This window comes from Lissotriton vulgaris, chromosome 7 (genome assembly GCF_964263255.1).
Source record: "Lissotriton vulgaris chromosome 7, aLisVul1.2, whole genome shotgun sequence".
NCBI lineage: Eukaryota > Metazoa > Chordata > Amphibia > Caudata > Salamandridae > Lissotriton > Lissotriton vulgaris.
The window spans coordinates 785,392,245-785,412,050 of record NC_141695.1 but is presented as its reverse complement, the minus strand read 5'-3'; the positions used below and the strand labels follow the sequence as shown (position 1 = coordinate 785,412,050).

Below are 19,806 nucleotides of genomic sequence, written 5' to 3'. Positions count from 1 at the left end.
CCTCAGGCAGATGTAGGCCATCTCTATATAATTGCCAACATGTTGAAATCTTTGGAATTTTTCATCAACGTGCTGAAGTCTCACCTGACTTCACAGCAGATCCCCTTCATTGGAGCGATTTTGGATACAGTGCTTTTCTAAGCCTTCACTCCACGTCCGTGTGTCTGGGCCATTCAGTCTTTGATCCAAATGTTTCAACCTTTGTACTGAGTCTCAGTGAGGGTGGCTCTAACACTTGTTGGCCTCTTGCTCGTGGACTATGTCAGGTGGCTCTTGGGGCTCAGTAGTGGGATCTAAAGTTTTAATAGGCTCAGCACCAAGGGAATCTTTTGGATTCTATGCAAGTGGCGGAGAAGACTGCAAAAGATATGTAGAGATGCTTGCTGGATCACATTGGGCTGATGGTAGACATCTCTCTCTACCCCACCCAAAGGTAATGGTCATGATGGATGTATCATTGCTGAGGTAATCCGAGAGAGATGGAGAACAGAGGACAACAGTTTGTGGCTTTTGATCTTCATCCCAAAGTTGTGGGTGTTATCTTGGCAGCCAGGTGTCCAACCACCAAAACTAATTATGCGGAAGGATGGGACAAGTTTGGCTGGTAATACTGCTGCAATATCCAACCCCCACAGGCACAATTGTCTGACGTTCGATTATTTAGTCTATAGCCCAGCAAGTCCGTGCTTTGGCAACACTTAAAAGTTATTTATCGTCCTTTTAAACCTTTTTGTGTTTACCTTATCAGCTATCTCTATTTAAATAGCCTGTTGGGTTGCATTTTTTGAAAGGCTGCTTCATGTGCTCCCCTCAACACTGTTACAGATGCCTCAGTAGTACCGTAACTTGGTTTTCACTTTCCTCATGTGTGCCCTGTTTGAACCAAAGCACAGCTGCTCTCTAAAACCACTCACATTAAAAAGTACAATCCTCATAGCGATAACCACAGCTCATAGTGAGTGAGTTGCAGGCATTTTTTAGACCAGCAACCTAATACCACCTTATTCATGGAAAACTGGTACCCAGGGCAAAAGTGGCTTTTCTCCTGAAGGTTGTAGAACAGTTCTCCATAGGGAAATTATGTAATTCTACCAGCTTTCTTTGCCCAGCCTCACCCATCCAAGAAAGAAGAGAGGCTCCATCGACTAAACCCAAATAGAATATTAAACTTCTACAACGATCTCATCAGAGAACACCAGGCGGATAATCAGCTTTTTGTGGTTATTCTGGGGCAAAACAGGAAACGGCTGCACAGAAGCTTACCATCTCCAGATGTATTACCCTGTGCATCATTACCTGTTACGGTTTTGCCAGGACAACAGCCTCTGGAAGCCTAAGCACTCATTCTACCAGAGCAAAGGCTGCTACCTCTGCACTGGTGTGCGGTGATGCCAGTCTCGGGCATTTGCCAAGTTGCTACGTTGGCATTGGTTCACACGTTCACAAAGCACTGCTGCCTGGATTGCCATTACCAGGCACTTCACATTTACTCTCCTGTAGAACTTATTGGTCTGAGCCCTTCCACATATCCGCCCCCTGGGGAGGTACTGCTCTGGCATTTGTTCATAAGGTGAGTAATCTGCAGTTAGAAATATCCATCAGAAGAAAATGTTACTTACATTTGGAAACACTCTTTTCTGGTGGATACTGTTTTTAAGCGCAGATTCCTCGCCAACCCACCCTCCTCCTTGTTCTGTGGAATGGGCCCCCTTTAGTCCATGATAATAAGGTTGCAACTTGGAGATCTGCACACTGGCACAATCTGATTACAAAGGCTCTGTGTCTACGCAGGCTGATATCCGAAATAGTGGGGGGACCCTGACATCACATTCAGGGTGGGGCAGACTAGGAAATTGACGAGAATAACCTGTAATTCTAGTTTGGTGTTTAGGAGTATTCACAAAGGGAGAAATATGCTGTTAGGGTATTCATCAGAAAGAGTGTTACCAAAGTAACTTTTTCATCTAATATGGACTCTTAGATCCATTTTTAAAGTAATGTCTACCTCTACTTCCTTTGTAAAGGATTTCTCTGGATATTGCAATTGAGAATCCTTAGCTATGCCTTTTGGTAATATTGTAGCCTACACTTTGGAGAACATTTATGTGCTCGAATATTCTTAAAGGGTTTTAGGGCTTTCAGCTACTCCTAAGTGCCGTTTTACTCTGAAGCACTTTAGATTGTTGCCTTCAGTTTTACACTATATCGGGGTTGCCCATAGCCAATGCTTTGGGAGTTATTTCCACTATCTAAACCTGTTTTGTGGCATAGAATAGGCTAGATAAACAAGAGAGCAATTAAGGCTTTGGCTACCGTGGCTACCATAGCATCTATGGCTCAATGAAAAGATGCTTTGATAACATCAACAACTCTACACACATCCACTGGGGGGAGTTCTTCTTGAATGAGGAGGAATGACCATGGACTGGTGGGCTCGAAATAGCAATCTGGAGGATAAGAGTGTATTGCATCAGGAGTCAGCCAACAGGAGTCCACTGTGAGGAATAATGAAAACAATGATAAATGCTCACTCTTGCATTCTTGGGGCATGGGGTAACTATCTGCAGGAGATTTTCAAGTCTGTTGTTTAGGGATCTCTAAATACTTTTGCAAAATGTGATAGAAATTGGCTCTAATGCCAGGTTGAAATTTGTTTTGCAAGATTGATAGATTAGTGTGTGTTTAGGTAGATTAAAAACATTTTTGCATATCCAAGGCCCTTCTTTTCAAGTGGGTTGGTCATTGCTTGAGAGGCAGGGCTAGGGAGGGGGTGATCTTTCAAAGATAAAGAATCTGCACAGAAAAGAGTAGTATTTAATATAAAAGGGCAGGAATATTTGGTAACATTGGTAATTAGGGGTACTGTATTCCCTGTTGAGATTCTTTATTGCCTGCAAACCTCACGGCCAGTCCTGGATTTTCTGGCTACTACTGGAAGTGTAATCTATGAACTGAATAGATCAGTCCATTTATGTGCTCTGTTACATGATCTCCGATTCCATGATGCCAGTTTGATACTTTGAATATAAGTGGCATCCTTCGATGACATGGCAATCTGTACAACAATTTTCTTGTCGCAGTCAGAATCTCCACAGATATAAATGTTTTCCAAAGGTGCATACATTTTCCTTTGCTTATATCTGTTATCATACTTGGCCACACATCCATGTTTTATTTCCTCGTAGCTGGTTTATTTTAGTGTGTGTAGTACAGTTAAAACTGCTCTCCCTGGCTGATCTAGAAAGTAAAGTGAAGCTCCTCTCCGACAGGATGCCAATCCAAAGCTAACTCCCCTAAATTTAATAGCCATTACTCTGACGAGTAACACCCTGAAGAGACCTCTCCAAATTAAGAACTGAATGCCCAGGGCAACTTCAAGTTCAATATCATCACTAAAATCCAGGTACAGAAAAGAAGCACCTGGCATCAGCTAACTAAGTTCCACAGAGTGAAACCTTCCCCAAGGCTTCTGTTTCAGAGCAGCCACCCAGGTGCCCATCCTGTCTTACCTTGGCAGACAATATTTTATTGGCCGGAATTCCAGACACCAACCTATCTTTGCTGTAGTGTCTTTCTGGTAGCAGTACGCCCCATCAAATGCCTTCAGAAACTTGACATAACACCTAGGGCTCACTTGGAATCCTTTCCTCACCAGCATCACTTTCACCATCTGCTGCATTACATACAAAGCTGTTAACAGCAGCAAACCCATCTTGGATGGCACCTAAAATCAAGACACTGCAGGTCTAGGTATTACGTACAACATCATAAAACTGGTTATCAAATGAATGCAGGAAAAAGACCACATCTGTTGTCTTCTTATTCTATACACTTGTAGTTTCGAATTGTATCCCTCTCAATGCCCTCTGAGCACCATCTCCCTTCCTGTCCAGAAAGAAGCTCAAGACTATAGATGCTGCCTACAACCAACTGGATCGGGAGAGAAAACCTTACATAAGCTGTAAGAATATATTTTTTATTAATGACAAATAAGCTTGATTACAGCCTGCATCCATTTACATGTTGTGCCTGTGGTCAACCTCTTAGCCTTCAGTTAGGATCAAACCATCATTTTGTCAAGAAAAGAGTCTGTAAGATAGCTAAGTGACTAGTTTGTCCGTTTGTGGTAACTGCTTGTAACTGGTTTAATTGCCAGTGCTGCCAGCATAGGCCTTTCATTCCTGGGAAGTCAATGAAATAGATACCATTGATCTGGTTAATGATGATTAGTTATTTAGGTGTCGAGAGACAACCCAGTTTGTAAAGTACTTTACTTGTGTAGGCCCTGATACCTTCTGTTTGTTCTTTGTGGAATTAGGGCCATGTGGTATTCTTTTCTGTCCCATTCAGCATGCAAGGTGTGTTCTGAACCTGTGATGTACTAATACAGTAGGTGCTCTCCTGAGAATGTGTATGCAGTGCAGTAAAATCCTGCTGTGACTCCATTCACTTCAGAATTAATGTAAAGTGCCCCTATCTAAAGTTTTGCCAGTTCAGGAATTGGGCTCAGCATATTTTGAGGCTTACCTATTAATCTCCTTCATTATAGTAGTGCAGTTTGTGGATTGAATATGCAGACCAATTTGGGTTCAAATAAAGGAATCCTTATTGGGAGGTTGAGTATGGGGAAGACACCCTCCTTGACGTAGCCAAATGATGGTTGAGGGTCAGTATGCATTTGTTTGCTGAAAACCTGAACAGGAGCCCTAGTGGCTCCGTTACATGAGGTATGGAGCCGTAGGAGTAAGATAAAAATTAGCTTCCTATGTTCTTCTCACAACAAGCTCCTTGACTGCCCTCACACTAGTGTCAGCACCTTCCTTACCATTCGAGTTCACTGCTAGCAACAGTTGAGGCAGTGCAGGTCTGTTCATCACAGCGAAGGAAGACTCGATCACTTCCATAAGAGATACAGCTCATAACTTGGGCTCCCCAAGACTCTAGACTCAAATATCTATTCTCTCATCTGGCAAACCACGAGGATAGAGGACAACACCCACCTGTTCTCACCACAACATTGAGACTCCTAAAGGCTCACGAGACTTCCCTCTGTCCACCTGGCCAATCGGATACTTACCCCAGGGGCCACTGGCACCCAGTCTCTGCTCAAGCTAGGGGATACCGGTCATTTAATTCACCCCCATTAAGCCTTGTACAGCACTGCTATTTGAGGGCATATATATATATATATATATATTACAAGCTCAAAGCCTCGACAAACTTTTCGAAGAGGAGACGACACTGCGTGGAGAAAAACCTTCTTTTATTCTTCAGTCGCTGTCAACGCGTTTCGCCTGACCCAGCAGGCTTGGTCACGATAAAGTTTAACAAACATTTAAAGTGCACTAGTGTCACGTGATGCATCACGTGACAACTGAAATCATAGAACTGAAAAAAAGATTCACATTGGTTTCCATGATTCGTGTTTCCGTGAAAGATAGTGTGTATAAACATAAATTTCATTACGGGGTTAATTGGTACATAAAAATTTCACCAAATGTCAAAAAAAGAACCTTAAAATCAGTAGTCATAACGGTGTATATTTAACAGAAATGCGCTAAAGATTCGCGCTCATTGTTCAGATCTTAGTTATAATAAAGGTACCTACACCGTTATTTTACACAAATTCAGCCCAAGTGGGCAAATCTACTGCCAAGACTACATAAAGTGGTTTATATTCAATGATTGCAATCATGTCCAATAATCCCCAAATATTCTCACGGACACACTTAGGAAACAATATATATTGTGTTGCTGGGAAGCAAAACATACCAGCCCCCTGCATCGTGGAGTTTTTCACGGAATCGTTCAATCCAGCGACCGGGTTTTTGGTGTGCCGAAGGGGCCGTCGGAAGTCGGAGCCGTTTGGCACGGAAGCCCAGTAGCATTGGTGGACTACGGAAGTGAAAACCCGAAGCAGGTCGAGGAAGTATCCGAGCAGCCAGCGGTAAGGAGACGCACGAGGCAAGTGCAGTCTCTCTCATTTGCTATATATCTTATGTGCATACCTAGTGAGGAGCAACCATGTCAGAGGAGCGGGAACGGGAGGAGGCTTTTGAGCAACTGTTTCTAAATTTGCCCACAGTCAAACAGAGTGGCAACACGAGTAAAAACGCCACGGTGGCCAAAGATAGCGATGTGAAAAAACTTTTGCGTGAGCTAGAGAAACACATGAGAAGCGAACTCACAAAATGGTGGGAGATCCGCTCACTAGAAAAATATCGAGAAGTGAACCGGGTTCCCAGGGGCCTCAGAATTATGCTGGTTCCCAGCTTTGAAAATCCGAATCCATTACTGTTGAAGGATTGGGCAGAAAGTAACCTGGAAGCATCCATGAGGCTTTTGTGCTTGTTAGTAAAATATGCGAAAATTGATAGGGACAAAGACCTATTGGAAATAACAAGGATTAATGAAGAGCTGGCCAAAGATATATTTTCAAAGGACAGTGCCCTTATCGAACAAACGCGGAAAGACATAAAAGATCGTTTAAGCAAGCACGAAAGTACTATCAAACAAAGGAAAGTGTATAAATTTGCTCGAGATGAACAGGATTACAAATTGGGGCATATTTATACGTTTGCGAAAAAATATGATCATCTGCGCAAACAAAGAGCTACAGGAATTAAACAGCCTAAACCTGTGCCAGCACCCCCTCAAGCCCAATCAAATGAATCGGGAACAGGCATTCTCACTGCATCAAGTTCAACAGAGAGCCTTGTCCCAAGCAGTGAAGAATCGGACGGAGGAGCCCAAGGTTCAGAGGAAGGGGATTTGGGGCAACTCACCCTGGAAGAAGAGATGGAGTTCGTGAGGACCCAAAGAAAGGGTACTCTACGCTCGAGAAACGCGAAAACAAACGTCGCAGAAACCAAAGACGTAGGGAACGCCGCAAGTGCGCCAAGAAACAAAGGGCGGCCACAAAGGAAAAAGAACGCTGCGAACAAGTAGCAGCAATTGAGAAAACAATTGTAAATCTAACCAATGTACAACTAGATCAAGCGGAAAAACAACTGTTGGCTTTAGGACTATCATATTGCCCTGAGAGCAACTTTAACTATGGGAACACGCGAGTAGATGTCTTTAAGTTTATTAGAAAATTAAAATTGCGGAAATACTATGCTATCAAAGGGGGTTCAACTCAAACCAAAAAAACTGGCCCATCTACATCCAATCCGGATAGAAGTGGGCTACAAGCTAGAGATGTCCCCCTTTTAAAATCTATGCATGGGTTACGCAACGAACTGACATCCACCCCTTGCACTCAGGAAGTGGCCATTGAAGAAAATTTTGAAATTGGCCAAAGTGAACCGAGTGGCTTTAAACCTGCTTCAACATTCATTCCATCCATGCCCAAGGATGCCATAGACACCTATGCAGATTTATTAACAGATGGACTAAAGAAATTGCATACACAAGTCAGCAGACAAAGAAACAACATCAATGCAAAAACTAAAGCATACAACGACTTGATGAAAAAATTGCAATCGGACAATACCATCATAATTAATCAATCAGACAAAGGTGGTAATGTGGTACTTTGGAGCAGAGCTGAATATATGGAAGAAGCATATCGCCACCTTAATGACACAGTTTGTTATGAGCCTTGTGACTCTAGAACAGTCAAGAACATTCAAACAGCTTATTGGAAACAATTGAATGGATGGAAACGGGATGGTCTTCTTACCAAGGAAGAAATGAAATATCTGTATAAAGATCATCCTGTTATACCGAATTTATACTTTATTCCAAAGGTCCACAAGGGGGTAAGACCAGTACCTGGAAGACCAATAGTATCAGCCATCCATAGCTTGTTTGAGAATACGTCAAAGTACATTGATCATTATTTGCAAGACTTTGTGACCACCTTACCAGCATACATTAGAGACAGCACAGACTTTTTGAGTAATTTGGAACAATGTAAATGGTCTGCAGATTTTCTACTGATTACCATGGATATTGCCAGCCTTTATACCAGTATATCCCATCAAGACGGTTTGAAGGCTTTAAATTACTTTCTTGGCAAGAGACCAGTAGAACTTCACAAACACAACTTAATGCTGTTAACCATGGTTGAATTGTGCCTCAATAATAATGTCTTTCTGTTTGACGATAAAATGTTCAGGCAGTTAAGAGGGGTCGCTATGGGGGCATGCTTCTCTCCGACCTACGCGGGGCTCCACGTGGGTTGGTGGGAGGAGCATGTCCTGAAGACGCAATATTCGACCATTTGGCAGGATAATATTATCAAGTACATGCGATACATTGATGATATTTTCATCATTTGGCGAGGGAGCAAGGAAGAAGCAAATAATTTTGTCAATGCCATTAACATCAATGATTCCAACCTTATGTTTAGTGCAGACATTAGTGAGACCAACATTAGCTTTCTTGACGTTCAAGTCAGTATAGTTAATGGTGCCATAACAACAGGCCTGTATAGGAAAAGGTTTAAAAAGTAAAGGAGGACCCCACACAGACTAATAGGGGACTGGGGGGATAGTGAATCTTAAAAATGAGAGACAGGGGCGTCCCCACGAGAAGACAGTCTAAGACTGTGTTTCACACCTAGTACCTGGACCCTAGGGTGAATGTTCCATTTTCAAAGAAACACATTTAAAAAGCATGCCACTGATATGGCGGGAAAGGTAAAGTTACAGTGATTTGTACTCGATTTCTATCCGTGTATGGTCAAACAAACTCTGTTTACTCACTATTCTATTTGCTTATATCCCTCAAGATGCCAACTTTTATAGGAAAATGACTATCGCCTCACCGTATATTCAATTCATACACTCTTATTCAGACCTACAGTTATTTAGTAATATCCCCAATGAACACACAACTTAGTTTCAATAAAAAAGGAATCAACAAGAATCAATGTTTAAAAAAGGATGATTAAAAAAGAAAAGTTTTACCACACCATGAGTTACTCTGTTACACATTTATTATACATACACATTTTAAAATTTCATCATTACATAGTATACAATTGTTTCAGGAATCAACGTTAATACATTTGCATAAAAAACATTTAAAAACAAAGAATCACAGGTCGACGCGGCGTTTCGGTTTCTTGTATTTCTACCTTCTTCAGGACAGATTCTACATCAAATTTAAAAAAGATTTAAAAAACACAGAGTTACTCTAAGTTGCATTGGTGCAGACCATTATGTATTTAACAATTACGAATAGTCACAAATGTGGTAACTAAAACTTCTTTTTCGGCATCTCAAGTTCAAAAAGGCATCATTTTTTTAAGCACAGGCTTTTAGGTTACATGTTACTGGTAATAGTTTCACACACTTAGGTTTCAAAAGTACATGCTCATGTTGAAAACATTAGTTTAGGAGACATATTAACCATATTCTTTTTACTCATACACTTCGAACAAAACTAAAGGTGTTTACCTCTCCCATGGACTGTATAGTCCAATGCTTATGGAGCTCAAATGGAAAAACTCCTGTTAATACAATCGGGGTAGTTATAAATTTATTGCATACCTTAGAACAAGTGGAGTGAATTCCCCCACGAGACAGTGCTTTCTGTTCAGAACCTCGTTGCCATCTGATTTTTGGGCTTATTATCGGTTTCTGTTAGGTATTTTACCTCTGGATAAAATAAATGTAGGGATAGGACATTTAACAATTTTATATCCTCATGAAGTATATATATAAATATGTCGCAATGGACGCTCTTATAGACAAGTTGGGAGGTGGAAATTAATCCCTAACTTCAGATACAATGTGTAAATATTCTTATATACCTTGTATTCACACTTGGTACGCTTGGTCTTTGACTACCAGGAGGAGCCACCGTATTTTCCGTTATGGGTTTCTTCAATGACCCTGGGAAATATTTAATTGTTTAATTATAGGTTTTTATCAATTCTCTCAAGTCCAAATTGTGGCTTCTGGGCGTTATTTGTTTGTAACTAAATTATCACTCAGCATTAAAAAAGTTTCTGCTTGTTGCAGTCCCTTGGGCGTTCTGATTTCCAGTCACCTTATTCTGGATTCCAGAGTTCGTGCTGCTATAAAGAATAAATTTTTCTGTATTTTATTGAATTTTAGCAAATTTTACCTTAGTTACTACAGTCGTTAATTATATCATTAAAAGAGCTGTCAGATTGTTAGTTTTAAATATAAAGTGCTTTTTAGGAGTTACTGCTAAAATCTTATTTAAATTTCTAAGGATTTTAAAATTATGCCCTCTCTGTTGGTAGTCATTACCTTTTAATCTGCAATCGGCCTCCCTGCTCCTGAGTCCTGGTAGTCTTTCACAGCGTCCCTTCGCCGGTCTGCTACGATCCGTCACGAGAACTGAATGTTAGTTCTCAACGCGATGTTCTTATACTAGACACGCGTTGATTGGGTTGGTCTATCCCCAATGCTGATTGGTTCTTTATGGGCCAATCAGAGTAAGGTTACCCTGGAAACCGAATGCTTTCCGCCGTGATGCGGAACCGGCGCTCGATTTGCCTTTCTCTTTATTTTTAACTCCTCTGGTTGGATTGGTGGGTTGCTCGGTAACCTAACGCATTCCTCGTCCCCTGACCGCATTGGTGTGCGGTTTGCGTGGGATATTCTATTGTTAACTTCAATATCTCCGTATAGGTTATATGCAAGGCTTCCACGGGCGGAGCCTACCGGAAGTGTCTTCCGTTTATTTAAAACACTCCGAGTGATTATTCAGATATATATTTGTTTTTTACGTAAAACCCTATATTTGCTACTAAAACACCTATTTAATGGTGCTCCTATCTAAACACATTCCAGTATTTTTTGCCCCTTCCTTATATGTATAATTATCATCTACAGAGACAGGTATGGTATTACTCACGCTCCCGTGGTAGATAGTGATGTCACGGGTACACAAGTTTTTCTCAGATCTTGCGTATATACTACTTATTATCCTTGGATAATTCTCTCCCAATCCTCCTTAGAGTTTAAGCCACACCTGACACTGTTTAGGGTTGACATGAAGAATTGTTCCCTTCTTTTTCTCTTGTTGTTCTGATTTCCACCTCTGAAGTTCTCACTTACTTTTTCTAGACCACACCATTTTAGGTCCTCCATTTTGTGGCCCGCTTCCCTCCAGTGCTCAGTGAGAGGGGCTCCAGTTTTATTAGTCCTGATGGCTGAGCGATGTTCATTTAGACGCAGCCTGAGTTCCCTAGATGTTTCCCCTACATATGGTTTATTGCAGGGGCATAGGATGAGGTAAATTGCGTTTGTGGTTCTGCAATTGATAAAGCTCCTGATGTTAATTGTTTTATCATTCACTGTGATCGTGCTGCCTTTAATAATATTGACACAATTGACACAACCCGCACATGGGTGGGTTCCTGTCGGTAACGGCTTGCCGTCTATGGTGGTTTGCAAATTCCTGTGGCACTCCTTGTATGTATGTACAAGAGAGTTCCTGATAGTTCTGTTTCTCCTATACGAGAACATGGGCTTTGGGATAGGCTCCTGTGCTCTATCTGAGATAAGGTGCCAATTTCTATTTATGATATTTTTTACCTTGTAACTCACTTGGGAGAAATTAGTCACGAACATGATTGGCTGTTCTTTCTGTTCTCTATTCTGTTCATTATTGAACAGATTTTCCCTATTGAAGTATTTGGCTCTTTTAAAAGCATGTCGAATCATTCTCTTTGGGTAACCCCTTTCCAAGAATTTTTCTTTCAATCTGTTGGCGTGGGTTTCGTAATCTGCCATTGAGGTACAGTTCCTTCTCAGACGAAGGAACTGGCCAAAGGGGATATTATTTTTCTGTGATGGAGGGTGGTTGCTTTTGTAATGCAGCATGCTATTTCTATCGGATGGTTTGGTATATAGTTCCACTATTAATCTCCCTTCTCGATGTTTAATCAGAATATCCAGAAATTCTACCTGAGTCCTGCTAATGTGGGATGTGAACCTTAAATTCGCATCTCCCAGGTTCAACCATATTAAAAATTCATTCAGGGTGTCCATTTCACCTGTCCATATAAAGAAGATGTCATCAATGTAGCGGCCCCACTCCGAGATGTTTTCATAGAATGGGGCAGCCACATTGTAGACATGTTTCTCCTCAAATTTTGATACATAAAGACATGCCAGGCTGGGGGCACAAGTAGCCCCCATACTGGTCCCCTTGATCTGTCTAAATAGATTGTCCCTGTATAAAAAGATATTATTCTTAAGAATGGTCGTGATGCACTCAATTATAAAGGTTTGGTGATCTGTTAGATCCTGTTCACCCTCTCTTAATATCTCCTCCATGATTTCAATAGTGCTATCTTGAGGGATATTGGTATATAAGGCTTCAATATCCAGAGTCACCAATATCTGTGACTCTGGATTGAAGCTTAAGTTTTCTACTCTCTTGATCATTGAGGTGGTGTCCTTTATGTAGGCTTTCTGTTGTTGCACAAGTGGTTGCAAAAATATCTCAACATACTTACTCAAAGGCTCAGTCAGAGACCCTATGCATGATACTATGGGTCTCATTGGGGGATCACCAATATTTTTATGCACCTTAGGGAGGCCATATAGTGCTGGAATCAAAGGGTCCTTATTTAACATAAATGCAAATTCTTCTTCACATATAATATCCTCTTCTCTCGCTAACCTCAACATCCTCTCAATTTCTACCTTTAGGGTTTGCCACTCCCCTCTGTTAGATTTCTTATAGTGATCACTATTATTAAGTAGTTTCAACATCCTGTTGTCATAGTCACTGCTGTTCATCAGTACGACACTTCCTCCCTTGTCCGCTGGTTTGACTGTCAGGGCGCTGTTTTTCTCAAAATATTCTAATGCTTTCTTCTCTTCTCTACTGAGATTATACGATGTCCAATTTTTTTGTTTTAGAAGATTGTCTATGCTTTTGTCAACCGATCTTTCAAAAGCCTCTACATCCTTATGTACAGCATTGATAGGGGGAACCCATGTGGATTTGTTTTTAAGGCCCGATTTGTTTTGTCGCTCTATCTTGTCTTTACCATCAAAGAAAATTCGAAGTCTTATTTTTCGGAAGAAGCTCTGCAGATCTCTTTCCAGGGTATATCTGTCTACATGTGAACATATGGCATAACCTAATCCCTTTTCAAAAAGTTTTATCTCTATTGGGGTCAGTTGGTGGTCCGATAGGTTGATTACCGCTAGTTTCTTATTGTTGGTGCTCAATCCCATTGCTTCTGGCTCCGAGTGCGAGGACGTTGAGGGTTCTGGGCTTGAGTATATTGTGTCTGATTGTAATTGTTTCTGCCCCTTCCCTCCCCTTCTGTTGACCAAACATTTGGTTGCGCCTCTCTAAAAAAGCTAGACCCTCTTTAGTTGTCTGTTGTTGTTTATTACTTTCACCATCTTGCTGTTGTCTATCGTTTCCTAGTTCTCCCTCTGAGTCAGTGCTGCTGTAAGAGGAATCAAAGAATCTCACACGTTTCCTAGATTGGTTTCTAGGTTGGTTCTGCCACTGCCTACGGGGTTGGAAGTTTTCTTTTGGACGATCATAAAAGTCTTTTTGAAGATCTGGATAGACAATTTCTGGGTTATAATTTTCAATATCTTTCTTTAGTTTATTGCTCTTCTTTTTAATTAGGTACTCACTGTAACTATCAACATCATTTTGGATTTCTTTTAGTTTGGCCTTAGCGTCTTCCAAGGCTATGCTATCCCTTAGTTGAATCTCTAATGCTTCAATTTCCTTCTTTTCAATGAATATAAATTCCTCTGCTGTCTCTATAATAAGCAAGATCCAGTCTCTACTGCACCTATTCGCCACCAAAGTCCATTTGTCTATGAATTTTTTATCTGTGATAAAAATCCCTGGTTCATTCGTCACTTGTAGACCCTTTGGGATTATCCCACTCTTGCAGTATTCCACTAGGAACTCCGCATGTAATTCTGCTCTTATGACTTTCTTTTTGAGGTTCCAGAGTTTTTCCCACTGTTCTTCATCTGAGGAATGCGTTAGGTTACCGAGCAACCCACCAATCCAACCAGAGGAGTTAAAAATAAAGAGAAAGGCAAATCGAGCGCCGGTTCCGCATCACGGCGGAAAGCATTCGGTTTCCAGGGTAACCTTACTCTGATTGGCCCATAAAGAACCAATCAGCATTGGGGATAGACCAACCCAATCAACGCGTGTCTAGTATAAGAACATCGCGTTGAGAACTAACATTCAGTTCTCGTGACGGATCGTAGCAGACCGGCGAAGGGACGCTGTGAAAGACTACCAGGACTCAGGAGCAGGGAGGCCGATTGCAGATTAAAAGGTAATGACTACCAACAGAGAGGGCATAATTTTAAAATCCTTAGAAATTTAAATAAGATTTTAGCAGTAACTCCTAAAAAGCACTTTATATTTAAAACTAACAATCTGACAGCTCTTTTAATGATATAATTAACGACTGTAGTAACTAAGGTAAAATTTGCTAAAATTCAATAAAATACAGAAAAATTTATTCTTTATAGCAGCACGAACTCTGGAATCCAGAATAAGGTGACTGGAAATCAGAACGCCCAAGGGACTGCAACAAGCAGAAACTTTTTTAATGCTGAGTGATAATTTAGTTACAAACAAATAACGCCCAGAAGCCACAATTTGGACTTGAGAGAATTGATAAAAACCTATAATTAAACAATTAAATATTTCCCAGGGTCATTGAAGAAACCCATAACGGAAAATACGGTGGCTCCTCCTGGTAGTCAAAGACCAAGCGTACCAAGTGTGAATACAAGGTATATAAGAATATTTACACATTGTATCTGAAGTTAGGGATTAATTTCCACCTCCCAACTTGTCTATAAGAGCGTCCATTGCGACATATTTATATATATACTTCATGAGGATATAAAATTGTTAAATGTCCTATCCCTACATTTATTTTATCCAGAGGTAAAATACCTAACAGAAACCGATAATAAGCCCAAAAATCAGATGGCAACGAGGTTCTGAACAGAAAGCACTGTCTCGTGGGGGAATTCACTCCACTTGTTCTAAGGTATGCAATAAATTTATAACTACCCCGATTGTATTAACAGGAGTTTTTCCATTTGAGCTCCATAAGCATTGGACTATACAGTCCATGGGAGAGGTAAACACCTTTAGTTTTGTTCGAAGTGTATGAGTAAAAAGAATATGGTTAATATGTCTCCTAAACTAATGTTTTCAACATGAGCATGTACTTTTGAAACCTAAGTGTGTGAAACTATTACCAGTAACATGTAACCTAAAAGCCTGTGCTTAAAAAAATGATGCCTTTTTGAACTTGAGATGCCGAAAAAGAAGTTTTAGTTACCACATTTGTGACTATTCGTAATTGTTAAATACATAATGGTCTGCACCAATGCAACTTAGAGTAACTCTGTGTTTTTTAAATCTTTTTTAAATTTGATGTAGAATCTGTCCTGAAGAAGGTAGAAATACAAGAAACCGAAACGCCGCGTCGACCTGTGATTCTTTGTTTTTAAATGTTTTTTATGCAAATGTATTAACGTTGATTCCTGAAACAATTGTATACTATGTAATGATGAAATTTTAAAATGTGTATGTATAATAAATGTGTAACAGAGTAACTCATGGTGTGGTAAAACTTTTCTTTTTTAATCATCCTTTTTTAAACATTGATTCTTGTTGATTCCTTTTTTATTGAAACTAAGTTGTGTGTTCATTGGGGATATTACTAAATAACTGTAGGTCTGAATAAGAGTGTATGAATTGAATATACGGTGAGGCGATAGTCATTTTCCTATAAAAGTTGGCATCTTGAGGGATATAAGCAAATAGAATAGTGAGTAAACAGAGTTTGTTTGACCATACACGGATAGAAATCGAGTACAAATCACTGTAACTTTACCTTTCCCGCCATATCAGTGGCATGCTTTTTAAATGTGTTTCTTTGAAAATGGAACATTCACCCTAGGGTCCAGGTACTAGGTGTGAAACACAGTCTTAGACGGTCTTCTCGTGGGGACGCCCCTGTCTCTCATTTTTAAGACTGTATAGGAAAAGCACAGCAGGTAACACTATTCTGCACGCTCAAAGTTTCCATCCGGGACATACTATCAGATCTATCCCGTATGGGGAGTTCCTCAGAATACACAGGACGTGCAGTTCATTAGAGCAAAGGAACCTCCACCAATTGGAAGCTATGAAAAGGAAGGAAGCTAGGGGTTACAAACCCAGTGCCCTTAGATTGGCAATGAACAATGCTAATAAATTGGATAGATCCAAACTTCTGCAGGCCCCCAGTAACGCCATATCCATGGTTGGCAACTTAGATGGCAATAGCAATGCTATTAGATTGATTACCGGCTTTAGCCGACAGGCCAACCAAATTTCCAAATTGGTCAGGAAACAGTGGTCAGTTATACTCACTGACCCCATTTTGAAAGAGATAATGCCCAATAAACCTGAAGTAACATACAGGCGAGCTTACAGCATGAGAAATGCTTTAGTTTCCAGTTCCCCTGAAACAGCTAACAAGGCAGATTGGTTGTCACCACGGAAGGGCTTCTTCCGTTGTATATCATGTAGGGCGTGCAAATTTGGTACTAACACCAAATCGTACACAACGCCATTTGACGACAAACCAATCAATATAAGAGCCCATTACAATTGTAAAACTGAGTTAGCAGTATATGTTCTCACGTGCTCGTGCAATTTGAGGTACGTTGGTAGCACAAAATTGCCAGTGCACCAACGTATCCTACAGCACCTGAGAGCTATAGTGAACTGTGACAAAAGTTACCCAGTAGCTCGCCATTTCGATCAATTCCATAATCGAAATCTTTCCCATCTGAGTTATTTTGTAATAGATGCGGTAAGAACCAGCAAGAAAGGTGGCGATTATGAAAAACGATTAAGGCAGATGGAGTCCCTATATATAGTTCGCCTCAATACCAAGATCCCGGGAGGTTTGAATATGGGGGAAGATCTGAGCACTTTTTTGTAAAATCTGACTGTTTAGTCACCCAGGTTTATATCCCATGGGCAATCTGGTAATTTTGTTGTCAAACATTTCCTGGACATTGCATTACCATCAGTAGCTGTATGTTAGTGTATTTGCTTTCGTTCCACACACACCATAGGCGCCATGTATGACTACTTATCCCCTTTTTATGAATAGATGACACTAAAGATGAAGATTTAGGTCAGGGATAATAGGTCGCTGTTATGCATGAAATGATATCTGTCATTCTTTTTGATAAGTGGACAAAAAATGAAATTCTATGTATTCACATATTTTAATTCACTGAAACAGTTTAAGTTTGGAATTTTATTCCCTTCACCCCCTGATGTCTTCCTTGTTGATGTAAGTAGGACATCCCAGCACTCCCTTACCTTTTGGTTATTTTTCTGTATCTTTTCTAGCGGTAGATCAGTGCATTATGTGAATTGGGTATATACTACACGCGCTTGAATATTGACCATTTACTATAACAGTGGAAACCCATTCCTAAGAGCTATACAACGGTTAACATGAATTTCCATTTGATGAAGTTAAGACATACAATGGAATCTTTTAACATTTCCCATATATTTTGGATAGAATGTGGTATGAGCTAGATAACGCAAGGACTTAATTTTAGATTGTGTATATATATGAAATGACATTATTTGCCAGTTATGTATTTGTACAATTAATGTGTTGCGTATTTGCACAGTCAATAACTTTGCGTATTTGCACCCATAATGTTTGCACAACAAGGGCTGCTTAGCATTTGCACTTTATTATGTATATATATTCAATATCTTATTGTGTAAGTTAACGTATTTGTACAATGAATATGTTGCGTATTTGCACAGTTAGCAATCTTGCGTATTTGCACTGGTAGTACGTTTATATTAACGGCTGCTAAGCATTTGCATTTTATAGAAATAATTCCTTGCGCTTGCTGTTAAAAGTTATACCACAATCTCAGTAAGATTGGGAAGATGTCTAATAGTATGTTTTTACCAAAGAATGTCATGCAAAACTTTCAACTTGGCTCCGTTGTAAAATGGCCGAACTATTAATTACGTACAATGTGAATGGGTTCCTGCCTTAGTCCTCTCTTTAGTTCAATGAAACTGCAGAGGATTTTTTGGCGCGTTTAAGCAATTAACTAATGTACTTAAGTGAATCATGTACCGCTTACCCGCTGACAGTGAGCAAGGGCGTTCACGCCCGAAACGCGTCTGTTTGGCAGTGTGTTGCACCTCTGCACTTTATATGCATTAAAGGACGAAGAAATATCCTAAGAAAGTCTGGCTGTGGATTTATTCATCTGTGTCTGCGCACTGGGTTTGGTGTGGAAGCGCCGCACCACTTTCCGGTTGGAATCTATATATATATATATATATATATATATATATATATACCATTTCTAAAGAGATATGCAGACCCGTCACCACAGATTTGGTGGAGAGAGAATGTATGATCTAAAATGTTATCAAAGAGAAAGTCGGAACAGAATTATCCTTAATGCCTGCTATCTGCTTCTTTTAGGATATCCCTACTGGTGCAGACAGCTGTGTGACTAGCTTGGCCAGCGACTCTAACCGATCCCTGATTGTGGCTGGTTTGGGTGACGGCTCCGTACGCGTATTTGACCGGCGAATGGCTCTCAATGACTGGTGAGTAAGAAAATCTGTGGCCTAATCGAGGCCAACTTGAGAACTCTTTCAGCAAAGCCAAACAAAAACTCTCCTCCAGCTCCTGCCCGGTGCTGGAGGAGAGTTTTTGTACAGCTATTGAGCTATGAATATGGTGAGATTGGTAGCCTAACACTCCATCAGAGGAAAGAGGTGCCACTCAAACTTGACCAGTTTGTACCATTGTGAGAGGAGAGATAGCATTCATGTGCCCCCAACTACATGATGCTCCGTATAGTTGAGAGGAGGTCCGTGGCCAGCATTTATCATTGCATCCTTGTGTGGCTGGGATTTGATGTTGAGTTTTAATGTAGCGCTGACAGGCCATAAAGAGTGGAGGATAAGAGAACATCTGTAGATGGGAGGGATATAAACATAATGTGTGCAATTCTATGGCAGGTGAAAGCTGAATATATTTTTTGTTCACAGCAAGTCATTAATGTAACATTTAAAAGCTAGATAAATTGAACTTCTGAAGTGACTGATGTATTGTTTAGAATAATTGGATAACAGCTAGGTTTGTAAGATATAAACATTTGTTGTAAAAAAAAAGTTGTGGAGTAAAAATGATACAGTTTGTACATAAAGGAGACTTGGACTGTGCTTGAACTTTGTGATATAGTGTTTAGGTTTAGTAGTGGTCAAACTGACAAGCTGTATTCAATTGAGTTCAGTATCTCTACAGTGGTAGAGCAAGAGTGGGACGTTTGTTAAGAAGTGTAGGTGTATTGGTATGAACACAGTGAGGGATTCCAGGGCAGGTTTAATAGATGATTCTTCAGACTGGCTTGAAAAGATTGTAGTGAGAGAGAAAGAGTTATATGAGTTGACAATTCATTCTTATTCAAATGACATTCCCTGCTTATCATCTGGTGAATGAGGGATAGTGACAGCTGGGTAAGAGTGCTCAACCTAGCTGCTAGACTTATCTCTGACTACAAATGTTTCAACCACATCTCTCCTGCAAATAAAACCCTCAAATGGCTTCCCATCGAAGGCAGATCCACCTATAAGATTGCATGTATCACGCACAAAGCCCTTCACCAAAACTCCCCACGTTACCTCCCAGACAAACTCCACAAAGCGGGCTGCACCTGACCAACAAGGAGCACAAACGCCCTCATTCTTATCCCTCTGTTAAAAAAGAAATGCACACAAGCTCGCTCCTTCTCTGGAAAC

The 19,806-nt window shown here is 40.4% G+C and overlaps 1 protein-coding gene across 3 annotated transcripts in view; it reads left to right on the top strand.

Annotated features, from left to right (window-relative positions):
* Positions 1 to 19,806, top strand: part of RPTOR (regulatory associated protein of MTOR complex 1) — a 2,217,374-nt gene that overhangs the window by 2,067,890 nt on the left and 129,678 nt on the right. For all 3 annotated transcript variants that reach the window (XM_086931040.1, XM_086931039.1, XM_086931041.1), the window contains one exon: positions 18,482 to 18,609. In XM_086931040.1, the coding sequence (XP_086787166.1) occupies positions 18,482 to 18,609 (128 nt within the window). The remainder of the gene's footprint in view (positions 1 to 18,481; positions 18,610 to 19,806) is intronic.